This window comes from Saimiri boliviensis, chromosome X (assembly GCF_048565385.1).
Source record: "Saimiri boliviensis isolate mSaiBol1 chromosome X, mSaiBol1.pri, whole genome shotgun sequence".
NCBI lineage: Eukaryota > Metazoa > Chordata > Mammalia > Primates > Cebidae > Saimiri > Saimiri boliviensis.
This window is the reverse complement of record NC_133470.1, coordinates 52,055,050-52,074,540: the sequence shown is the minus strand read 5'-3', so window position 1 is coordinate 52,074,540 and position 19,491 is coordinate 52,055,050. Positions and strand designations below refer to the sequence as shown.

The 19,491-nt window shown below is 40.1% G+C and overlaps 1 protein-coding gene across 5 annotated transcripts in view; it reads right to left on the bottom strand.

Moving 5' to 3' along the window:
• Positions 1 to 19,491, bottom strand: part of FAAH2 (fatty acid amide hydrolase 2) — a 182,947-nt gene that overhangs the window by 141,689 nt on the left and 21,767 nt on the right. For all 5 annotated transcript variants that reach the window (XM_074392272.1, XM_074392273.1, XM_003943989.2 and 2 more), the window contains one exon: positions 1,850 to 1,986. In XM_074392272.1, coding sequence (XP_074248373.1) covers positions 1,850 to 1,986 — 137 coding nt within the window. The remainder of the gene's footprint in view (positions 1 to 1,849; positions 1,987 to 19,491) is intronic.

The window sequence follows — 19,491 nt, the reverse complement described above, 5'->3', positions numbered from 1 at the left end:
TTGTTAAAAACCATTTCTGGGGAGCTATTGGATTTGTTTTGAGGTCAACAGGGACACTCCGGCTTTTTATATTTCTAGAGTACTTGCATTAATTTGTTCTAATCTTTGAAGATTGGTATTTCTGTAACTGTGGTGTAAGTTTAGTGTAGTTAGTTGGCTATGTTTGTGGATTCTTTCAGAAGACCAGTGTTCTGTATAGAATCGTTATGTGCGTTTGAATTCTTGCACTTGGTTTCACAGCTGTATATATTAGTAGGATGATTGATTAGTGTTGTAGTTTGGGCTGCAATCCAGTAGATGAAGCATAAGAGTAATGGCTGGTGGCTAGGTTAATACCAAGTTGTGCAGTTCTTTTGTATGTCCTTTAGTATGTGGGCATGCCCTTGAGTTGGGAGAACACAAAGAGACAGCACTCCCCTCACCAGATCTGCTCCTGAGATTTGGAAGAGCCCCTCTGAACAGTGGTGCTGCACTGGCATTTCTTTTGTTAGCTGTTCTGTACCACCCGCCCTCTCAGGAAGAGGCTGAAGCAGAGAGATATGCCACACTCTATGGACCCACCCTGTGGAGGGAGGCATGCCCATCTCACCTGGCCCAGGAACCCATGCATCTCTCCCTCTCAGTGTTCTGGGAGTGGGAGCTCCTCCCCTGTTTCAGTACTGTCCACAGATCTCTGTTCCTTGCTCTCTAGTAGCATACTGCAGCCGTGGGTGCACTTGGCTGTCCTTTAGCTGGGGTTCACTTCTGGCTATGCTAGGCAATCCAATATGCTCCAGGCTAGCCAGGAAAGTTCTTAGGTGCATCAATACACTGAGGTTGGTTGACAGGGGCTGTTATGTGAAACTGCTCCTACAAAGCAGCTAGGCACGGATGCTGGGAGGGGCTGGCAGGCAGGAAAGCTTGCAGGGCCAATGCACCTCAGTCCCATGGGGAAACTGGTCCTGCTCTCTCCTGGCTCAGAGGTCACTCCAGCCAGCACATCCTTGGAGGAATGGGAAGACCTGGGGATTGGTGCCTATGAGTGCTCTCAGCTAAAGCTACCCAGAGAACCAAAAGCGTCCATGCTCCAAACTCTCTGAAGGTCTGTCTCTGCCTGCTCTCTGCCAGATCTTCTTGCCAACTCATACGCTCAGAGGGGACAAGGGTTTCCCTATAGCTAGGATCCCAGAGGTTCCTGATGAACATGAGGCCACGGTTCCCTCACTAACCCCTTTCCCAGGAGCCATATAAGGCCAGGCTTCAGTTATTGATTTTACATCTTTCTTTTCAAATATACTTGCTGAAAGCCATACATTTCCCTTTATGTGCTAATATATCTACATCCCATAAGTTTTGTTACATTATCATATTTTTTCTTTCCGTTCAAAAGTTTGTGATTTATTTCTTTGACCCACGAGTTATTTTAAAATATGTAATTTACTTTCCAAATATTTCAGATTTTCATTTACTGTTGATGCTAGTAAGATGTTACAAAATAAGAACTGTTTCAAAGAGAAAGCACAGGTGTTTATCAGAATCCAAGTTTGGCTTTAGCCAAACTACTTTAAAGACATAAGCCTCAATTTTCTTACTTGAAATATAAGATCAATAATACTATTCTTATAAGTTGGCTGTGAGGATTAATAGGTACTAATCATAGTGCCCCCATATGCCATACAGAGCTAACAGAGAATTGCCATTATTATTTCTTCTTCCAATGGAACTTGCTGAATAGTTTCTCTCATTTTAAAACTGAAGAAGCAGCATGAGTTAGTCCTTCACCTTTATAACACCCTTTTTAGTTTATAATTTTAGAAAATGTAGCCACTTCTGAGTTAAACTCATGTGGCCAAAAATAAGAGAATAGTACCTTGTAGCTGGAAAGCTTCTTTGACTGTGAAAGGAACTCCAAGGAAGGGCCATTTCTTTTCCAGGCTGGCTTCATCTTCCTGCTTCTCTGCAAGCTTTTGATCTACAGCATGAGCCTCCTTCATCGCCTCCTCAAATCTGAGAGGAAATAAAACAACACAAACTTTACATAAACAAGTCACCTGACCAACTTTATTAAAAGAATACCCATATTAGTATGTTAATATGTCATCAACATATTAAAGTCAATGTACTTGTCAAGAGCCTTATAAAGCTGACCATTTGAGCCAGTGATTCTCCTTTTAGGAATCCATTACAAGAACAGTAATGCAGAGAAGATCAAAGATGGTGGATTAGACACAACTCCAGTGCACAACACCAAGCAAGAGAGACGCAGAAATCCAGAGATCTAGCTCCAACTGAGGTACCAGGTCCATTTCAATGGGTCTCGTTTTATGGTAAGCAAAATCCACTCAGAGCAGACTGAGGCACAGAGAGGCACTGCTTCACCCAGAAAGCGCATCTGACCAGTGAGTTGGAGTCTCCCCCTCTGGCATACCAGTCCAGATACAGCACTTCCCCCAAAGCCGCAGCAATACATAGAACAGGGGATCTTTGCTAGTCAACCTCTGTGAATTACAAGTGCAGAGGTGAATAAGAGCCTGCAGACTGAGCTATCACCCCCTCTCCCACCCCAGAGAGAGAAGGAGCTGTAAGCAAGAGCAGCTGGGTGGGTCCCTATCCAATTACCAGAGAGAGGGGAAGCCAAAAGGGGGAAATGGCCTGGTGTAGCAGAGCAGGTCCCTACCCTCTCCCACAAACCCCAGAGGGCTGAAGCTCTGACTCTAGTGGATTGCACAGCCAGTGCCACAGTCTGAAATGAACACTGAATGATCCAGCCCAGTGGAGGAAGGGCACAACCCACCACTAGAGGGGTGGGACTGGGCTACACATTTTAACAAAAAACACAGGAAGTCTACAAAGCAACGGGACAGCGTTCTTGAAAACCCAGCAGTGCCTACAGGTCAGCAGAAGAGGCTGGTCTAATCTCCCAGCATAAACAAAAAAGACACAGGAAACTTCCCTAGTAACCTGAAGGGGTCTCTAGAAACTCAGTAGCACCTTCACAGGCAGGCAAGCAATCAAGCAGCCCCCTGGCAACACAGCCAGGTAAATCCACAAAGATGGGGAAAAAACAGCACAAAAAAGATGAAACCATCAAAGACCAGACACCTCTTCTCCTTCAAGAGATCACAAATCCTCGACAACACAGGATCTCAACTTGACCGAGGAGTGCAACAAATTGACAGAAACAGGCTTCAGAAGGTGGATAATAAACAACTTTTCTGAGCTAAAGGAACACGTTCTAACTCAATGCAAAGAAACCAAAAACCTTGAAAACCGGTTAGATGAAATGCTAACTGGAATAACCAGCTTATAGAAGAACATAAACGAATTGATGCAGTTGAAAAACACAGCATGAGAACTATGTGAAGCAATAACAAGTTTTAATAGCAGAGTCGATCAAGCAGAAGAAAGGATATCAGAGATTGAAGATCAACTCACTGAAATAAAAAGAGAAGGCAAGACAAGAGATAAAAGAGTGACAGGAAATGAACAAAGCCTCCAAGAAATATGGGATTACGTGACAATACCTAATCTACGCTTGATTGGTGTATCTGAATATGATGGGGAGAATGAATCCCAGCTAGAAAACACACTCCAGGATATTATCCAGGAGAACTTCCCAAGCCTAGCAAGGCAGTCCAAATTTCAGATTCAATAAATACAGAGAACTCCACAAAGATATTCCTCCAGAAGAGCAATCCCAAGTTAACATAATCGTCAGATTCACTAGGGTCAAAATGAAGAAAAAAATGCTGAGGGCAGCCACAGAGAAAGATGTGGTCACCCACAGAGGGAAGCCAATCAGATTCACATCAGATCTCTTGGCAGAAACCCTGCAAGCCAGAAGAGAGTGGGGGCCAATATTCATCATCCTTAAAGGAAAGAACTTTCAACCCAGAATCTCATATCAAGCCAAACTAAGCTTCGTAAGTGAAGGAGAAATAAAATCCTGTACAAAAAAGTAATTACTGAGAGATTCTGTCAGTAGCTGACCTGCTTTACAAGAGCTCCTAAAAGAAACACCAAGAATGGAAAGGAACAAGTACCAGTCACTACATAAGCAAACAAGTTGGCAAAGACCAAAAATGCAATGAAGAAAATGAGTCAACAAATGGGAAAGAAAACCAGCCAGTAACAAAATGGTAGGAACAAATTCACACATAACAATATTAACATTGAATGTAAATGGTCTAAATGCCTCAACCAAAAGATACAGACTGGCAAACTCGATAAAAAGTCAGAACTCATCAGTGTGCTGCATTCAGGAAACCCATCTCACATACAAAGACACACATAGACTCAAAATAAAGGAATGGAAGAAGATTTACCAAGCAAACGGAGAAAAAAAAAAAATAAGGGTTGCAATCCTAGTCTCTGATAAAATAGGCTCCAAACCAACAAAAATCAAAAGAGACAAAGACAGACACTACATAATGGCAAAAGAATCAATCTAACAGGAAGAGCTAACTATCCTAAATATATACATCCCCCAAAACAGAAGCACCCAGATACATAAAGCAAGTTCTTAAAAATCTGAAATGAAATTTAGACTCCCACACAATAAAAGTGGGAGACTTCAATACTCCACTGTCAATATTAGACAGATCAACAAGACAAAATATTAACAAGGATATCCAGGACTTCAATACAGAGCTGGACCAAGCAGACCTAATAGACATACACAGAATGCTCCACCACAAATCCACAGAATATACATTTTTCTCAGCACCACATTGCACTTACTCTAAAATTGACCACATCATTGGAAGCAAACCACTACTCAGCAAATGCAAAAGAACAGAAATCATAACAAACAGTCTATCAGACCACAGTGCAATCAGATTAGAACTCAGGATCAAGAAACACACTCAAACCTGAAAAACCACTTGGAAACTGAACAACACACTTCTGAATGCTGACTGGATAAACTATGAAATGAAGGCAGAAATAAAGATGTTCTTAAAAACCAACCAGGATGAACACACAACTTACCAGAATCTCTGGGACATCTTTAAAGCAGTGTTGAGAGGGAAATTTTATAGCAATAAATGCAGACATGAGAAGAGAGGAAAGATCTAAAATCTAATCCTATCATCAAAATTGAATGAGTTAGAGAAGGAAGATCAAAAAAAAAAAAAAAAACTCAAAAGCTAGCAGAAGACAAGAAATAACTAAGATCAGAGAAGAACTGAAGGAGATAGAGACACAAAAATCTCTTCAAAAATCAATAAATACAGGAGCTGGTGATTTTGAAAATATCAACAAAATAGAGAGACTGCCAGCCAGATTAATAAAAAAGAAAAGCAATAGATGCAATAAGAAATGATAAAGATATCACCACTGATCCCACAGAAACACAAACTACCATCAGAGATTACTACAAACAGCTCTACTCACAGAGAGCCAAATCAAGAGTATACTCCCACTCACAATTGCTACAAACAGAATAAAATACCTAGGAATACAACTGACAAAGAACGTAAAGGACATCTTCAAGGAGAACTACAAACCACTGCTCAACGAAATAAGAGAGGACACAAACAGATATAGAAACATTCCATGCTCATGGTTAGGAAGAATCAATATCGTGAAAATGGTCATACTACCCAAAGTAATCTATAGATTCAACGCTATCTCCATCAAGCTACCAATGACCTTCTTCACAGAATTGGAAAAAAACACTTTAAACTTCATGTGGAATCACAAAAGACCCAGCATAGCCAAGACAATCCTAAGCAAAAAGAACAAAGCTAGAGGCATCACACCACCAGACTTCAAACTATACTACAAGGCTACAGTAATCAAAACAGCATGGCACTGGTGCAAAAACAGAGACATAGACCAATGGAACAGAACAGAGACACCAGAAGAAACACCACACATCTACAACCATCTGATCTTTGACAAACCCGGCAAAAACAAGCAATGGAGAAAGGACTCCATGTTTAATAAATGGTGTTGGGAAAACTCGTTAGCAATGTGCAGAAAGCAGAAACTGGATCCCTACCTGTCACCTTACACTAAAATTAACTCCAGATGGATCAAAGACTTAAACATAAAACCTAACACCATTAAAACACTAGAAGAAAACCTGGGCAAAACCATCTAGGACATAGGCATAGGCAAGGACTTCATGACTTAACACCAAAAGCAATGGCAATAAAAGCCAAGATAGGCAAATGGGATCTAATTAAACTCCATAGCTTCTGTACAGCAAAAGAAACCATCATTAGAGTGAATCAGCAACCAACAAAATGGGAAAAATTTTTTGCAATCTACCCATCTGACAAAGGGTACCCATCTGACAAAGGGCTAATATCCAGAATCTACAAAGAATTAAAACAGATATACGAGGAAAAAACAAACAACCCCATTCAAAAGAATATGAACAGACACTTTTCAAAAGAATAAATATATGAGGCCAACAAACATATGAAAAATGCTCATCATCACTGGTCATTAGAGAAATGCAAATCAAAACCACACTGAGGTATCATCTCATGCCAGTTAGAATGATGATCACTAAAAAATTTGGAGACAACAGATGCTGGAGATGATGTGGAGAAATAGGAAACTCTTACACAGTTGGTGGGAGTGTAAACAATAGCAAAGATCTGGAAACAACCCAAATGCCCATCGACGATAGAATGGACAAGGAAAATGTGGCAGATATACACCTTGGAATACTATGCAGCCATAAAAAATGATGAGTTTGTGTTTTTTGTAGGGACATGGATGAATCTGGAAAACATCATTCTTAGCAAACTGTCACAAGAACAGAAAATCAAACACTGCATGTTCTCACTTATAGGAGGGTGTTGAGCAATGAGAACACATGGACACAGGGAGGGGAACATCACACACTGGAGTCTGTTGGGGAGATATGCGGGAGAGACAGCTGAGGATGGGGAGCTGGGGAGAGATAGCATGGAGAGAAATGCCAGATATAGGTGATGGGGAGGAAGGCAGCAAATCACACTTCCATGTGTGTACCTAGGCAAAAATCTTGCATATTCTTCACATGTGCCCCCAAACCTAAAATGCAATAAATAAATAAATAAATAAAAATTTTAAAAAAAAGAAATCTGGATACAACGGATATTGGAGAGAATGTGGAGAAATAGCAACACTCTTACATAGTTGGTGGGAGTGTAAATTAGTTCAACCATTGTGGAAGACATTGTGGCGATATCTCAATGATCTAGAAATAGAAATTCCATTTGACCCAGCAATCCCATTACTGGGTATATACCCAAAGAACTATAAATCATTCTACTATAAAGACACATGCAAGGTATGTTCATTGCAGCCCTGTATACAATAGCAAAGACCTGGAACCAACCCAAATGCCCATCAATGATAGACTGGACAAAGAAAATATTGCACATATACACCACGGAATACCATGCAGCTGTAAAAATGATGAGATTGTGTCGGGCACGGTGGCTCACGCCTGTAATCCCAGCACGTTGGGAGGCCGAGGTGGGTGGATCACAAGGTCGAGAGATGGAGACCATCCTGGTCAACATGGTGAAACCCCGTCTCTACTAAAAAATACAAAAAATTAGCTGGGCATGGTGGCATGTGCCTGTAATCCCAGCTACTCAGGAGGCTGAGGCAGGAGAATTGCCTGAACCCAGGAGGCAGAAGTTGCGGTGAGCAGAGATCGCGCCATTGCACTCCAGCCTGGGTAACAAGAGCGAAACTCCGTCTCAAAAAAAAAAAAAAAAAAAAAAAAAATGATGAGTTTGTGTCTTCTATAGGAACTTGGATGGATGAATCTGAAAACTATCATTCTCAGCAAACTGACACAAGAACAGAAAGCCAAACACCGTATGTTCTCACTCATAGGTGGTGTTGAACAACAAGAACATGTGAACTCAGGGAGAGGAGCCTCACACACTGGGGGCAGTTTGGGGGTAGGGGTGAGACAACAGGTGGTGGGGAGTGAAGAGAGGGTGGGTAGGGATAACATGGGGGAAAATGTCAGATATAGGAATCACCTAAAGTAAAATAAATAAATTTTTTTAAAAAGAACAGTAATCCAATGTAGTGAGAAATATCCATACAGAAATCTGTTCAGTGCCTCATTATTTATATTAGTAAAAATAAAAATAAAATTTCCTGGAGAATGCTGGGAAGATGGCCGCCTAAGAACAGCTCAGGACTTCAGCTCCCAGTGAAGGTGCAGAGGGTGAGTGGACGCCGCATTTCCAGATGAACTCTTATTGCCCACAGACCAGGAGATACCCAGGCAGAGGGGTCGCCAGCATCGCAGTCCCAGCCGGTGCGGCTGTTTTGGCCCCTGTGGGGCTGATTCCGCCCGCGCGGCTGCTGTGACCTTGCCCTGTTGCTGCGGTTCTCCGTACAAAAGCCACTGGTCTGGGAGCCCTCTTAGCTGGCGATCGGAGCCCTGAGACGGCAGAGTTGCCCATTCATCTGAAATAGCGAGTCAGGCCAGGAGATTCCTAGGCAAAAAATCCGCCAGGAGCCGGCGCCGCAGTTCGAGCCGACTCCGTGAGTCGCAGCACGGGAGATCCTGGCGCCTTTTCAGCAAGCGACCGGAACGCGGGGTCGTTCAACTTAAAAGAAAAGACTCTGAGTCAGGGAGCCAGGTGATCAGGCTCGGTTGGTCCCACCCCTCCACCCCCAACAACAACGAAAACAAAAACAGTAATTGGAAACCCTCTGGGTTGAGCCCTCCAAACCAAGCACAGCTGAACCAAACGGTCCAGCTCCGTGGGGGAGGGGCTTCCGCCATTACTGAGACTCTCCACCGCCAGGGAGGCAGGCTGCTGTTGCCGAGGCAACCCGCCGTTGCTGAGGCAACCTGCCACAACAGAGAGAGTCCGCCATAACAGAGGCGGGGCCACCTTTGCCTAGACAGTTCTAACTACCTCCATATAAACAGGACTGCAGGGAAGAGCTCAGGGCAGCTGGGCGGAGCCCACAGCAGCTCAGCAAAGCCCCTGCGGGCAGGCAGTGGCTAGGCCTGCTGCTAGCTGGGCGGGTCAGACCTGAAAGAAAAATCAAAAAAGGCAGTAGTGCAATGGAAACTCATAAAGCTCCAACTCCCTGGGACAGAGACAGACAACAGGTTGATAAACCCACAAAAATGGGTAGAAACCAGCGCAAAAAGGATGAAAACTCCCGAAACCAGAACACCTCTCCTCCTAAAAGGGATCACAACTCCTCACCAGCAAGGGAACCAGACCGGATGGAGAAGGAGGGTGATGAAATGACAGAATCAGACTTCAGAAGGTGGGTAGTAAGAAACTACAATGAGCTAAAAGAACATGTTCTAACCCAACGCAAAGAAAATAGGAACCTTGAAAAAAGATTGGACGAACTGCTGATGAGAATGGACAGCATAGAGAGGAGTATAAATGAATTGATGGAGCTGAAAAACGCAACACGAGAACTTCGTGAAGCATGCACAAGCTTCAACAGCCGAATTGACCAAGCAGAAGAAAGGATATCAGAGGTCAAAGATCAACTCAATGAAATAAAAAGAGAAGGCAAGAACAGAGAAAAAAGCACAAAAAGGAATGAACAAAATCTTCAAGAAATGTGGGACTATGTGAAAAGACCTAATCTACGTCTGATAGGTGTACCTGAATGTGATGAAGAGAATGAATCCAAGCTGGAAAACACTCTTCAGGATATTATCCAGGAAAACTTCCCCAACCTAGCAAGGCAGACCAATATTCAAATCCAGGAAATACAGAGAACACCACAAAGATATTCCTCAAGAAGAGCAACCCCAAGGCACATAATCGTCAGATTCACCAGGGTTGAAATGAAAGAGAAAATGCTAAGGGCAGCCAGAGAGAAAGGTCGAGTTACCCACAAAGGGAAGCCCATTAGACTCACAGCAGATCTCTCAGCAGAAACCCTACAAGCCAGAAGAAACTGGGGGCCAATATTCAACATCCTTAAAGAAAAGAACTTTCAACCCAGAATCTCCTATCCAGCCAAACTAAGCTTCATAAGTGAAGGAAAAATAAAATCCTTTGTGAACAAGCAAGCACTCAGAGATTTCATCACCACCAAACCTGCTCTACAAGAACTCCTGAAAGAGGCTCTACACATATAAAGGAACAACCAGTACCAGCCACTCCAAAAACACACCAAATGGTAAAAGAGCATCAACACAATCAGGAATCTGCATCAACTAACCAACAAAACAGCCAGGTAGCATCAAAATGACAGTATCAAATTCACACATAACAATACTATCCCTAAATGTCAATGGACTAAATGCCCCAATCAAAAGACACAGACTGGCAAATTCGATAAAAAGCCAAAACCCATCAGTGTGCTGTAGCCAGGAAACCCATCTAACATGCAAGGACACACAAAGGCTCAAAATAAATGCATGGAGGAAGATCTACCAAGCAAATGGAGAGCAAAAAAACGCAGGAGTGGCAATTCTCATCTCTGATAAAATAGACTTTAAAGCAACATAGATCAAAAGAGACAAAGAAGGACATTACATAATGGTAAAAGGATCACTGCAACAAGAAGAGCTAACGATCCTAAATATATACGCACCCAATACAGGAGCACCCAGATACATAAGGCAAGTTCTTAATGACTTACAAAGAGACTTAGACTCCCACACAATAATAGTGGGAGACTTTAACACCCCATTGTCAATATTAGACAGATCATCCGGACAGAAAATCAACAAGAATATCCAGGACCTGAATACAGACCTGGAACAAGCAAACCTAATAGACATTTACAGAACTCTCCACCCCAAATCCACAGAATATACATTCTTCTCAGCACCACATCACACCTACTCTAAAATTGACCACATATTTGGCAATAAATCACTCCTCAGCAAATGCAAAAGAACAGAAATCATAACAGTCTCTCAGACCACAGTGCAATCGAGTTAGAACTCAGAATGCAGAAACTGACCCAGAACCGCACAGCTTCATGGAAACTGAACAACTTGCTCTTGAATGTTGACTGGATAAACAATGAAATGAAGGCAGAAATAAAGATGTTCTTCGAAACCAATGAGAACGAAGACACAACATACCAGAATCTCTGGGACACATTTAAAGCAGTCTCTAGAGGAAAATATATAGCAATGAGTGCCCACATGAGAAGAAAGGAAAGATCTAAAATTGACACCCTATCATCAAAATTGAAAGAGCTAGAGGAGCAAGATCAAAAAAACTCAAAACCTAGCAGAAGTCAGGAAATAACTAAGATCAGAGCAGAACTGAAAGAAATAGAGACACAAAAAACTCTTCAGAATATCAATAAATCCAGGAGCTGGTTCTTTGAAAAGATCAACAAAATAGACAGACCACTAGCCAGATTAATAAAAAAGAAAAGAGAGAATAACCAAATTGATGCAATAAAAAACGATAAAGGGGATATCACCACAGATTCCACAGAAATCCAAACCATCATCAGAGATTATTACAAACAACTCTATGCACATAAACTAGTAAACCTGGAAGAAATGGATAAATTACTGGACACCTGCATCCTCCCAAGCCTAAACCTGGAAGAAGCCGAAACCCTGAATAGACCAATAACATGGTCTGAAGTCGAGGCAGCAATAAAGAGCCTACCACCCAAAAAAAGCGCAGGTCCAGATGGGTTCACAGCTGAATTCTACCAGACATACAAAGAGGAGCTGATACCATTCCTTCTGAAACTATTCCAGACAATCCAAAAAGAGGGAATTCTTCCCAAATCATTTTACGAGACAAACATCATCCTGATACCAAAACCCGGCAGAGACTCAACAAGAAAAGAAAATTTCAGGCCAATATCCATGATGAACATAGATGCAAAAATCTTCAATAAAATACGGGCAAACCGATTGCAACAGCATATCCAAAAGCTCATCCACCATGATCAAGTAGGATTCATCCCGGGGATGCAAGGCTGGTTCAACATATGCAAGTCCATAAACGTAATTCACCACATAAACAGAACCAAAGACAAAAACCACATGATTATCTCAATTGATGCAGAGAAGGCTTTTGACAAATTTCAACAACGCTTTATGCTAAAAACCCTCAATAAACTAGGTATTGACGGAACCTATCTCAAAACAATAAAAGCTATTTACGACAAACCAACAGCCAATATCATACTGAATGGGCAAAAACTGGAAGCATTCCCTTTGAAATCTGGCACTAGACAAGGGTGCCCTCTCTCACCACTCCTATTCAATATAGTACTGGAAGTTCTAGCCAGAGCAATCAGGCACGAAAAAGAAATAAAGGGTATCCAAATTGGAAACGAGGAAATCAAATTGTCTCTATTTGCAGATGACATGATTGTATATCTGGAAGACCCCATCATCTCAGCCCAAAATCTCCTGAAACTGATAAACAACTTCAGCAAAGTCTCAGGATACAAAATCAACGTGCAAAAATCACAAGCATTCCTATACACCAGTAATAGACTTAAAGAGAGCCAAATCAAGAACGAACTGCCATTCACAATTGCTACAAAGAGAATAAAGTACCTAGGAATACAACTAACAAGGAACGTAAAGGACCTCTTCAAGGAGAACTACAAGCCATTGCTCAACGAAATAAGAGAGGACACAAACAGATGGAGAAACATTCCATGTTCATGGTTAGGAAGAATCAACATCGTGAAAATGGCCATACTGCCCAAAGTAATTTACAGATTCAATGCTATTCCCATCAAGCTACCAATGACCTTCTTCACAGAACTGGAAAAAAACACCTTCAACTTCATATGGAACCAAAAGAGAGCCCGTATAGCCAAGTCAATTCTAAGCAAAAAGAACAAAGCAGGAGGCATCACACTACCGGACTTCAAACTATACTACAAGGCTACAGTAATGAAAACAGCATGGTACTGGTACCAAAACAGAGATATAGACCAATGGAACAGAACAGAGGTCTCAGAGGAAATACGACATACCCACAACCATCTGATCTTTGACAAACCTGACAAAAACAAGCAATGGGGAAAGGACTCCCTGTTTAATAAATGGTGTTGGGAAAACTGGCTAGCCACGTGCAGAAAGCAGAAACAGGACCCCTTCCTGACACCTTACACCAAAATTAACTCCAGATGGATTAAAGACTTAAACATCAGACCTAACACCATAAAAACCTTAGAAGAAAATCTAGGCAAAACCATTCAGGACACAGGTGTAGGCAAGGACTTCATGACCAAAACGCCAAAAGCATTGGCAACAAAAGCCAAAATAGACAAATGGGACCTAATCAGACTCCACAGCTTCTGCACAGCAAAAGAAAAACAGTCGGTAGAGTGAATTGGCAACCAACAGAATGGGAAAAAATTTTTGCAGCCTACCCATCTGACAAGGGGCTGATATCCAGAATTTACAAAGAACTAAAGCAGATCTACAAGAAAAAAACAAACAAGCCCATTCAAAAATGGGCGAAGGATATGAACAGATACTTTACAAAAGAAGACATACAGGAGGCCAACAAACATATGAAAAAATGCTCATCATCACTGATCATCAGAGAAATGCAAATCAAAACCACATTGAGATAGCATCTCACACCAATTAGAATGGCAATCGTTAAAAAATCGGGAAACAGCAGATGCTGGAGAGGATGTGGAGAAATAGGAACACTTTTACACTGTTGGTGGGAATGTAAATTAATTCAACCATTGTGGAAGACAGTGTGGCGATTCCTCAAGGACCTAAAAATAGAAATCCCATTTGACCCAGCAATCCCATTACTGTGTATATATCCAAAGGATTATAAATCATTCTACTACAAGGACACGTGCACACGAATGTTCATTGCAGCACTGTTTACAATAGCAAAGACCTGGAACCAACCCAAATGCCCAACGATGATAGACTGGATAGGGAAAATGTGGTACATATACACCATGGAATATTACGCAGCCATCAAAAACGATGAGTTCACGTCCTTTGTAGGGACATGGATGAACCTGGAAACCATCATTCTCAGCAAACTGACACAAGAGCAGAAAATCAAACACCGTATATTCTCACTCATAGGTGGGTGTTGAACAATGAGAACACATGGACACAGGGAGGGGAGCACTACACCCTGGGGTCCGTTGGGGGGAAATGGGGGAGGGGCGGGGGGGTGGGGAGGTGGGAAGAGATAGCATGGGGAGAAATGACAGATACAGGTGAGGGGACGGAAGGCAGCAAACCACACTGCCAAGTGTGTACCTATGCAACAATCTTGCATGTTCATCACATGTACCCCAAAACCTAAAATGCAATTAAAAAATAATAATAATAATAAATAAAATAAAATAAAATTTCCTTGTCACCAAATAAATAATCATAGATATCTACAAGAGACAACTGTATTGCCATTAAAAGTGGTGTTGGCTAAGGGCCATAAACAGTCAATTCTCAAAAGAAGACATTTATACTGCCAACAAACACGTGAAAAAACGCTCAACATCACTGATCATTAGAGAAATGCAAATCAAAACCAAAATGAGATACCATCTCACACCAGTCAGAATGGCAATTATTAAAAAGTCAAGAAACAACAGATACTGCTGGGACTGCAGAGGTAAAGGAATGTTTTTATGCTGTTGGTGAGAATGTAAATTAGTTCAACCATTGTGAAAGACAATGTGGCAATTCCTCAAAGACCTAGAACCAGAAATTCCATTTGATCCAGCAATCCCATTACTGGTTAAATACCCAAAGGAGTATGTCATTCTATTATAAAAATGCATGCACACATGTTTATTGCAGCACTGTTCACAATAGCAAAGACATGGAATCAACCCAAATTTCCAACAACGGTAGACTCAATTAAAAACAATGTTACATATACACCATGGAATACTATGTCACCATAAAAATGAATGAGACCATATTCTTTGCAAGGCCATGGATGTAATTGGAAGCCATTATCCTGAGCAAACTTACACAGAAATGGAAAACCAAACACTATTTATTCTGACACATAGTGGGAGCTGAAAATGAGGACACAAGGACACAGGGAGGGGAACAACACACACTGGGGCCTGTCAGCAGTGGGAAGAGTTTCAGGAAAAACAGCTAATATATGCTGGGCTTAACACTTAGGTGATGGGTTGATAGGTGCAGCAAACCACCATGGCACATGTATACCTATGTAACAAACCTGCACATCCTGCACATGTACCCCCAAACTTAAAATAAAAGTGGTGTTTCCTAGAAGTTCTACTGCCCTTTGGAAATTCCAATGATGTAACAATTTAATGTAAATGAAGAGAAGATTAAAGCAGTATATTCCTAGTATAACCTCAATCGTGAAAATTGTAAACAAAACATTAACAGTGAATAACTACTCTTTTGGTGCTAGGATTATAGGTAATTTTTTGTTGTTTTTTGCAAATGTTCTATAATAGGCATGATTACAGCAATTCCCAGAATAAAATACAATAGTCAATATGCCCAAAAGAACACAGTTTAAATGTATGTGGTAATACAATAATTAACTATGCAATTCCAGTATAATTTCTCAGTATCTCAAATATTAATTATTGAAAATGGAACATAAAATCCACTACATAACCTTTTGTGTGACTTAAAATAACTTTAATAAAGTATCTTTGGGCTCACTGGAAATAGTAATGATGTTTATTGATTACTTCAACAAATATTAAAACCATATAAAAATGAATATGATAATGTCTATGCCTTCAAGAAGAATAAAAATTAAGGAACTCTCATTTTGTAGTTTTGTGAACTATGCAAGCTCTTTTATTTTACTGGATTTTAGTTGCTTCAATTGTAAATTGGGGACAATAATATCTACCTAGCATGGCGGTTGTTAGGATGCCTTAGGAAAATGGATGTAAAGAACTGTTGGAAGTTCCTAAGAAGGAGGATTTATCACTGTCATGTGTATATGACAATATGCTAGAATTGGAGGAGATGTGAATTATAGAGTGTGCCAGGATGATGATGATGATGATTCCTAACAATTAATGATATATGCCAGGTACTGAGTAGTATTTTAAATATTGTACAGTCACTTAATCCTGACACTCACATGATGTAATAATAAACAACCTACAGAATGGGAGAAAATATTCACAAACTATTCATTCAACAGAGATCTAATATCCAGAATCTATAAGGAACTTAAACAATTAAACAAGCAAAAACCAAATAACCCCGTTTAAACGTGGGCAAAAGACATGAAGAGACAATTCTCTAAAGAATATAGACAAGAGGCCAAGAAATGTATGGAAAAAAATGCTCATCATCACTAATCGTCAAATAAATGCAAATAAAAACCCCTATTAAATACCCTCTCACACCAGTCAGAATGGCTACTATTAAAAAAGTAAAGAAACAACAGATATTGGCGAGTCTGCAAAGAAAAGGGAATGCTTCTACACTGTTGATGGAAATGTATATTAGTTCAGCCAGAGTGGAAAACAGTTTGGAGATTTCTCAAATAACTCAAAACAGAGCTACCATTTGACCTAGCAATCCCGTTACTGGGTATATATCCAAAGGAAAATAGCGTTACCAAAAGACACATGCATTTGTATGTTCATCACTATGCTATCACAATACCAAAGACATGGAATCAATCTAGATGCCCATCAATGGTGCATTAGATAAAGACAACTTGGAATACATGCATCATAGAATATTACACAGCCATAGAAAGAACAAAATCATGTTCTTTGCAGCAACATGGATGGCCCGAAGGTCATTATCCTAAGCTAATCAAGAAAGAAGCAAAACCAGATATCAAAGTGTTCTCATTTCTCAGTGGGAACTAAATACTGGATACACATGACCATAAAGATCACAACAATAGACACTGGAGACTCATAGAGGAGGAAGGATGTGATGGATGGAAAGTCTTGAAAAACTGTTGGATAACATGCTACTATCTGGTTGATGGGATCATTTGTGTCTCAAACCTCAGTATCACACAATATATTCATATAACAAACCTGCACATGTGCCCCTTGAATCTAAAATAAATGTCAAAATTGTATTTTTAAATGTGGCTAATACAAAATGTTGACAGCAATTTTTGACGTATTTAGTTAAATAATATATGCTATTAAAATTAATTCCACCTGTTTCTTTTCACTTTCTAAAATACAGTTGCTAGAATATGTAAAATTGCATATTTGCCTTATAATGTATTTCTATTGAGCAATATTAATCTAGAGAGAGAATGCATAGTTTTACATCTCAGCTCCCCTATTTACTGTGTCTTCTTTGGAAACTTACTTAACCTTTCTGTATTTCAGTTTCCACATACGTGTAATGGAGTTACCTCATAGAATTGTTGATATGATTCAATTAGTTACTTAATTTGTAAAGCACTACAATGGTACCTGGAACATTGTAAGCACACAAGTGTTAACTATCACTGATATTACTAACACTTCTTACTATAGAGAAAAAGAACCCCAGGAAGAGAGAATAAGAAGATGAAGGGATGAGAAAACATGGCCCATTTTAATGAAATCGTATTCAGGTATTTGTATAGCCTTTGTTCTCTGAGTACTACTGGCCCACTGATAGGGGTAAAAACTGTGTCAGAAAAACTTGGCTGTCATGCATATACCCCTATTGGTGGGTCAACAGTACTCAGATAACAAAGGATACATATATAGATAGATAGATAGATATTTGGACACCTGAGCCAAGTGAAACAAATAAAATTGTCTCTAAAATGAAGGCCCACAAATCTACTTTTGAAAGTCCAGAGCTGCATCAGTCCTTGAACCTCCCAGGGTCTAATTGTTCAAATGTCTCATAAATTGTAAAAGTGTGAGAATCTCTATGATTACTGGCCGCACTGCTACCTTTTTACACCCATAAGCGAGTAAAAGTACAATTCTGTTGAAATGAAAAGAAACATTGTAAGCACAGCCATTCAGAAACTATAGACATTTCTGCATGTCTATAGCTAGTTACAAGGTAGTGTCATTACCATTTGTGGAGCAAAGGCCAATACTCTAGGTATTACACAATCTGGGGGCCTTGAAGGTACACACGGTCTACTTGCGGAAAAGGACACTTTTTGTTTTGCTTATATCCATCCCTCACACTTTGGTTGCACAAGAAGAAGCAGAAGGATGTGAAGCTTAAGTTACCCACTTTCTGGAAATAAAACAAAGCTTTCAGTTGCCAATTTAGAAGGGGTTGGAAACCTAAGACCAATATTTCTATAGGCACGAACTTGAAAAGTCAGTAAAATACTCACATGCCTAAAATGACTCCTAGTTACTGAATGCTTCTTTGGATATAAGCCTCATCCAAGGCAAAAAAAAAAAAAAAAAAGCCTGTACCCCTGTGTTTAGGAAAAGTCAGGAAAGAAAACCTTGAGGCACAGTGTCCCAGTCTGCAACCAGTTTGGGGAAAAGAGTACTCAGAGTGATAGATATCAGGTGGGATAGCAGCTGAAGAAGAAAGTCTGGGATTAGAAGGTGAAAATAACTTCAAACGCTAGATTGAACTAGAAGGGACCCTTCGGATGAATAGCAAAAATACCCTACTGGGGTAAAAAGGAATTTATATGTGGGAGAATGGCGTAAGATAAAACTGAAAAACCAAGGTGTGCCAGATTACCAAGGGTCCTTACATGACATTCTAAGGAGTCTGCATATTGAAGTGTTTAAAGCAGGAAAAGGGCATGATCTCTTTAGTGATTTAGAGATATCCTTTGGCTTTTGCAAAATAAAAAGTATGGGGAAGGAAGGCAAAACTAGAAAAATAAAGATTACTGCAGTAGGCAAAGATGATGGTGATTGAGACTAAAGTGACAGCAGTTGAGATGAAGAAAAGTAGACGTATTTAGAGATGAGATCTTGAGAGAGATATTTAGAAGGTAGAACTTATATAAAACATTAGAAGATTAGAATGTGAGGGATGATGGTTTTTTTTTTTTTAGTTTTTCTGGATTATAGTAGATGGTAGTGTCATTCACTGAAATTGACACTTCATGAGTTTGATTTTAATTATTTTTGACTTTTGGTACCCATGGGACATCCTGGTAGAGGTGTCAAGTAGGTAGATATACACATATGGGAATGGAGCTTACAGGAAATGTCTGGGCTGCAGATAAAGTTCTGGGAGTAACCAATGTTCAAATTACATATGAAGTCATAGAAGACCAAGGCTAAGTATATTTACAACTGTATACATAAAATATACACATACACACACACATCCAAAAGTACAGAATCATAACTTAAAGAAGAATAAAGTGTATTTAAATGTGTAAAAGATAAATAATAAAATAATAGAAGGGCACTGTCTAGAAGCCAAAGGCAGCATTAACTTATCATTTTGATAATAATACCAACAAGTATGATATACCAAGTCCATTTTATGTGCCAATCATTGTGTTTTAAATTCATCAAGTTACTCACTCCTCACAATGATCCCATTAGATGCATAAATAACAACTGCTTCATTATGTTTACGAGGAAACTGAGATAAAGAGAATTTAAGGACTCACCCAAAGTCATATTGTGAAGAGTTGCAGACATTGTTGG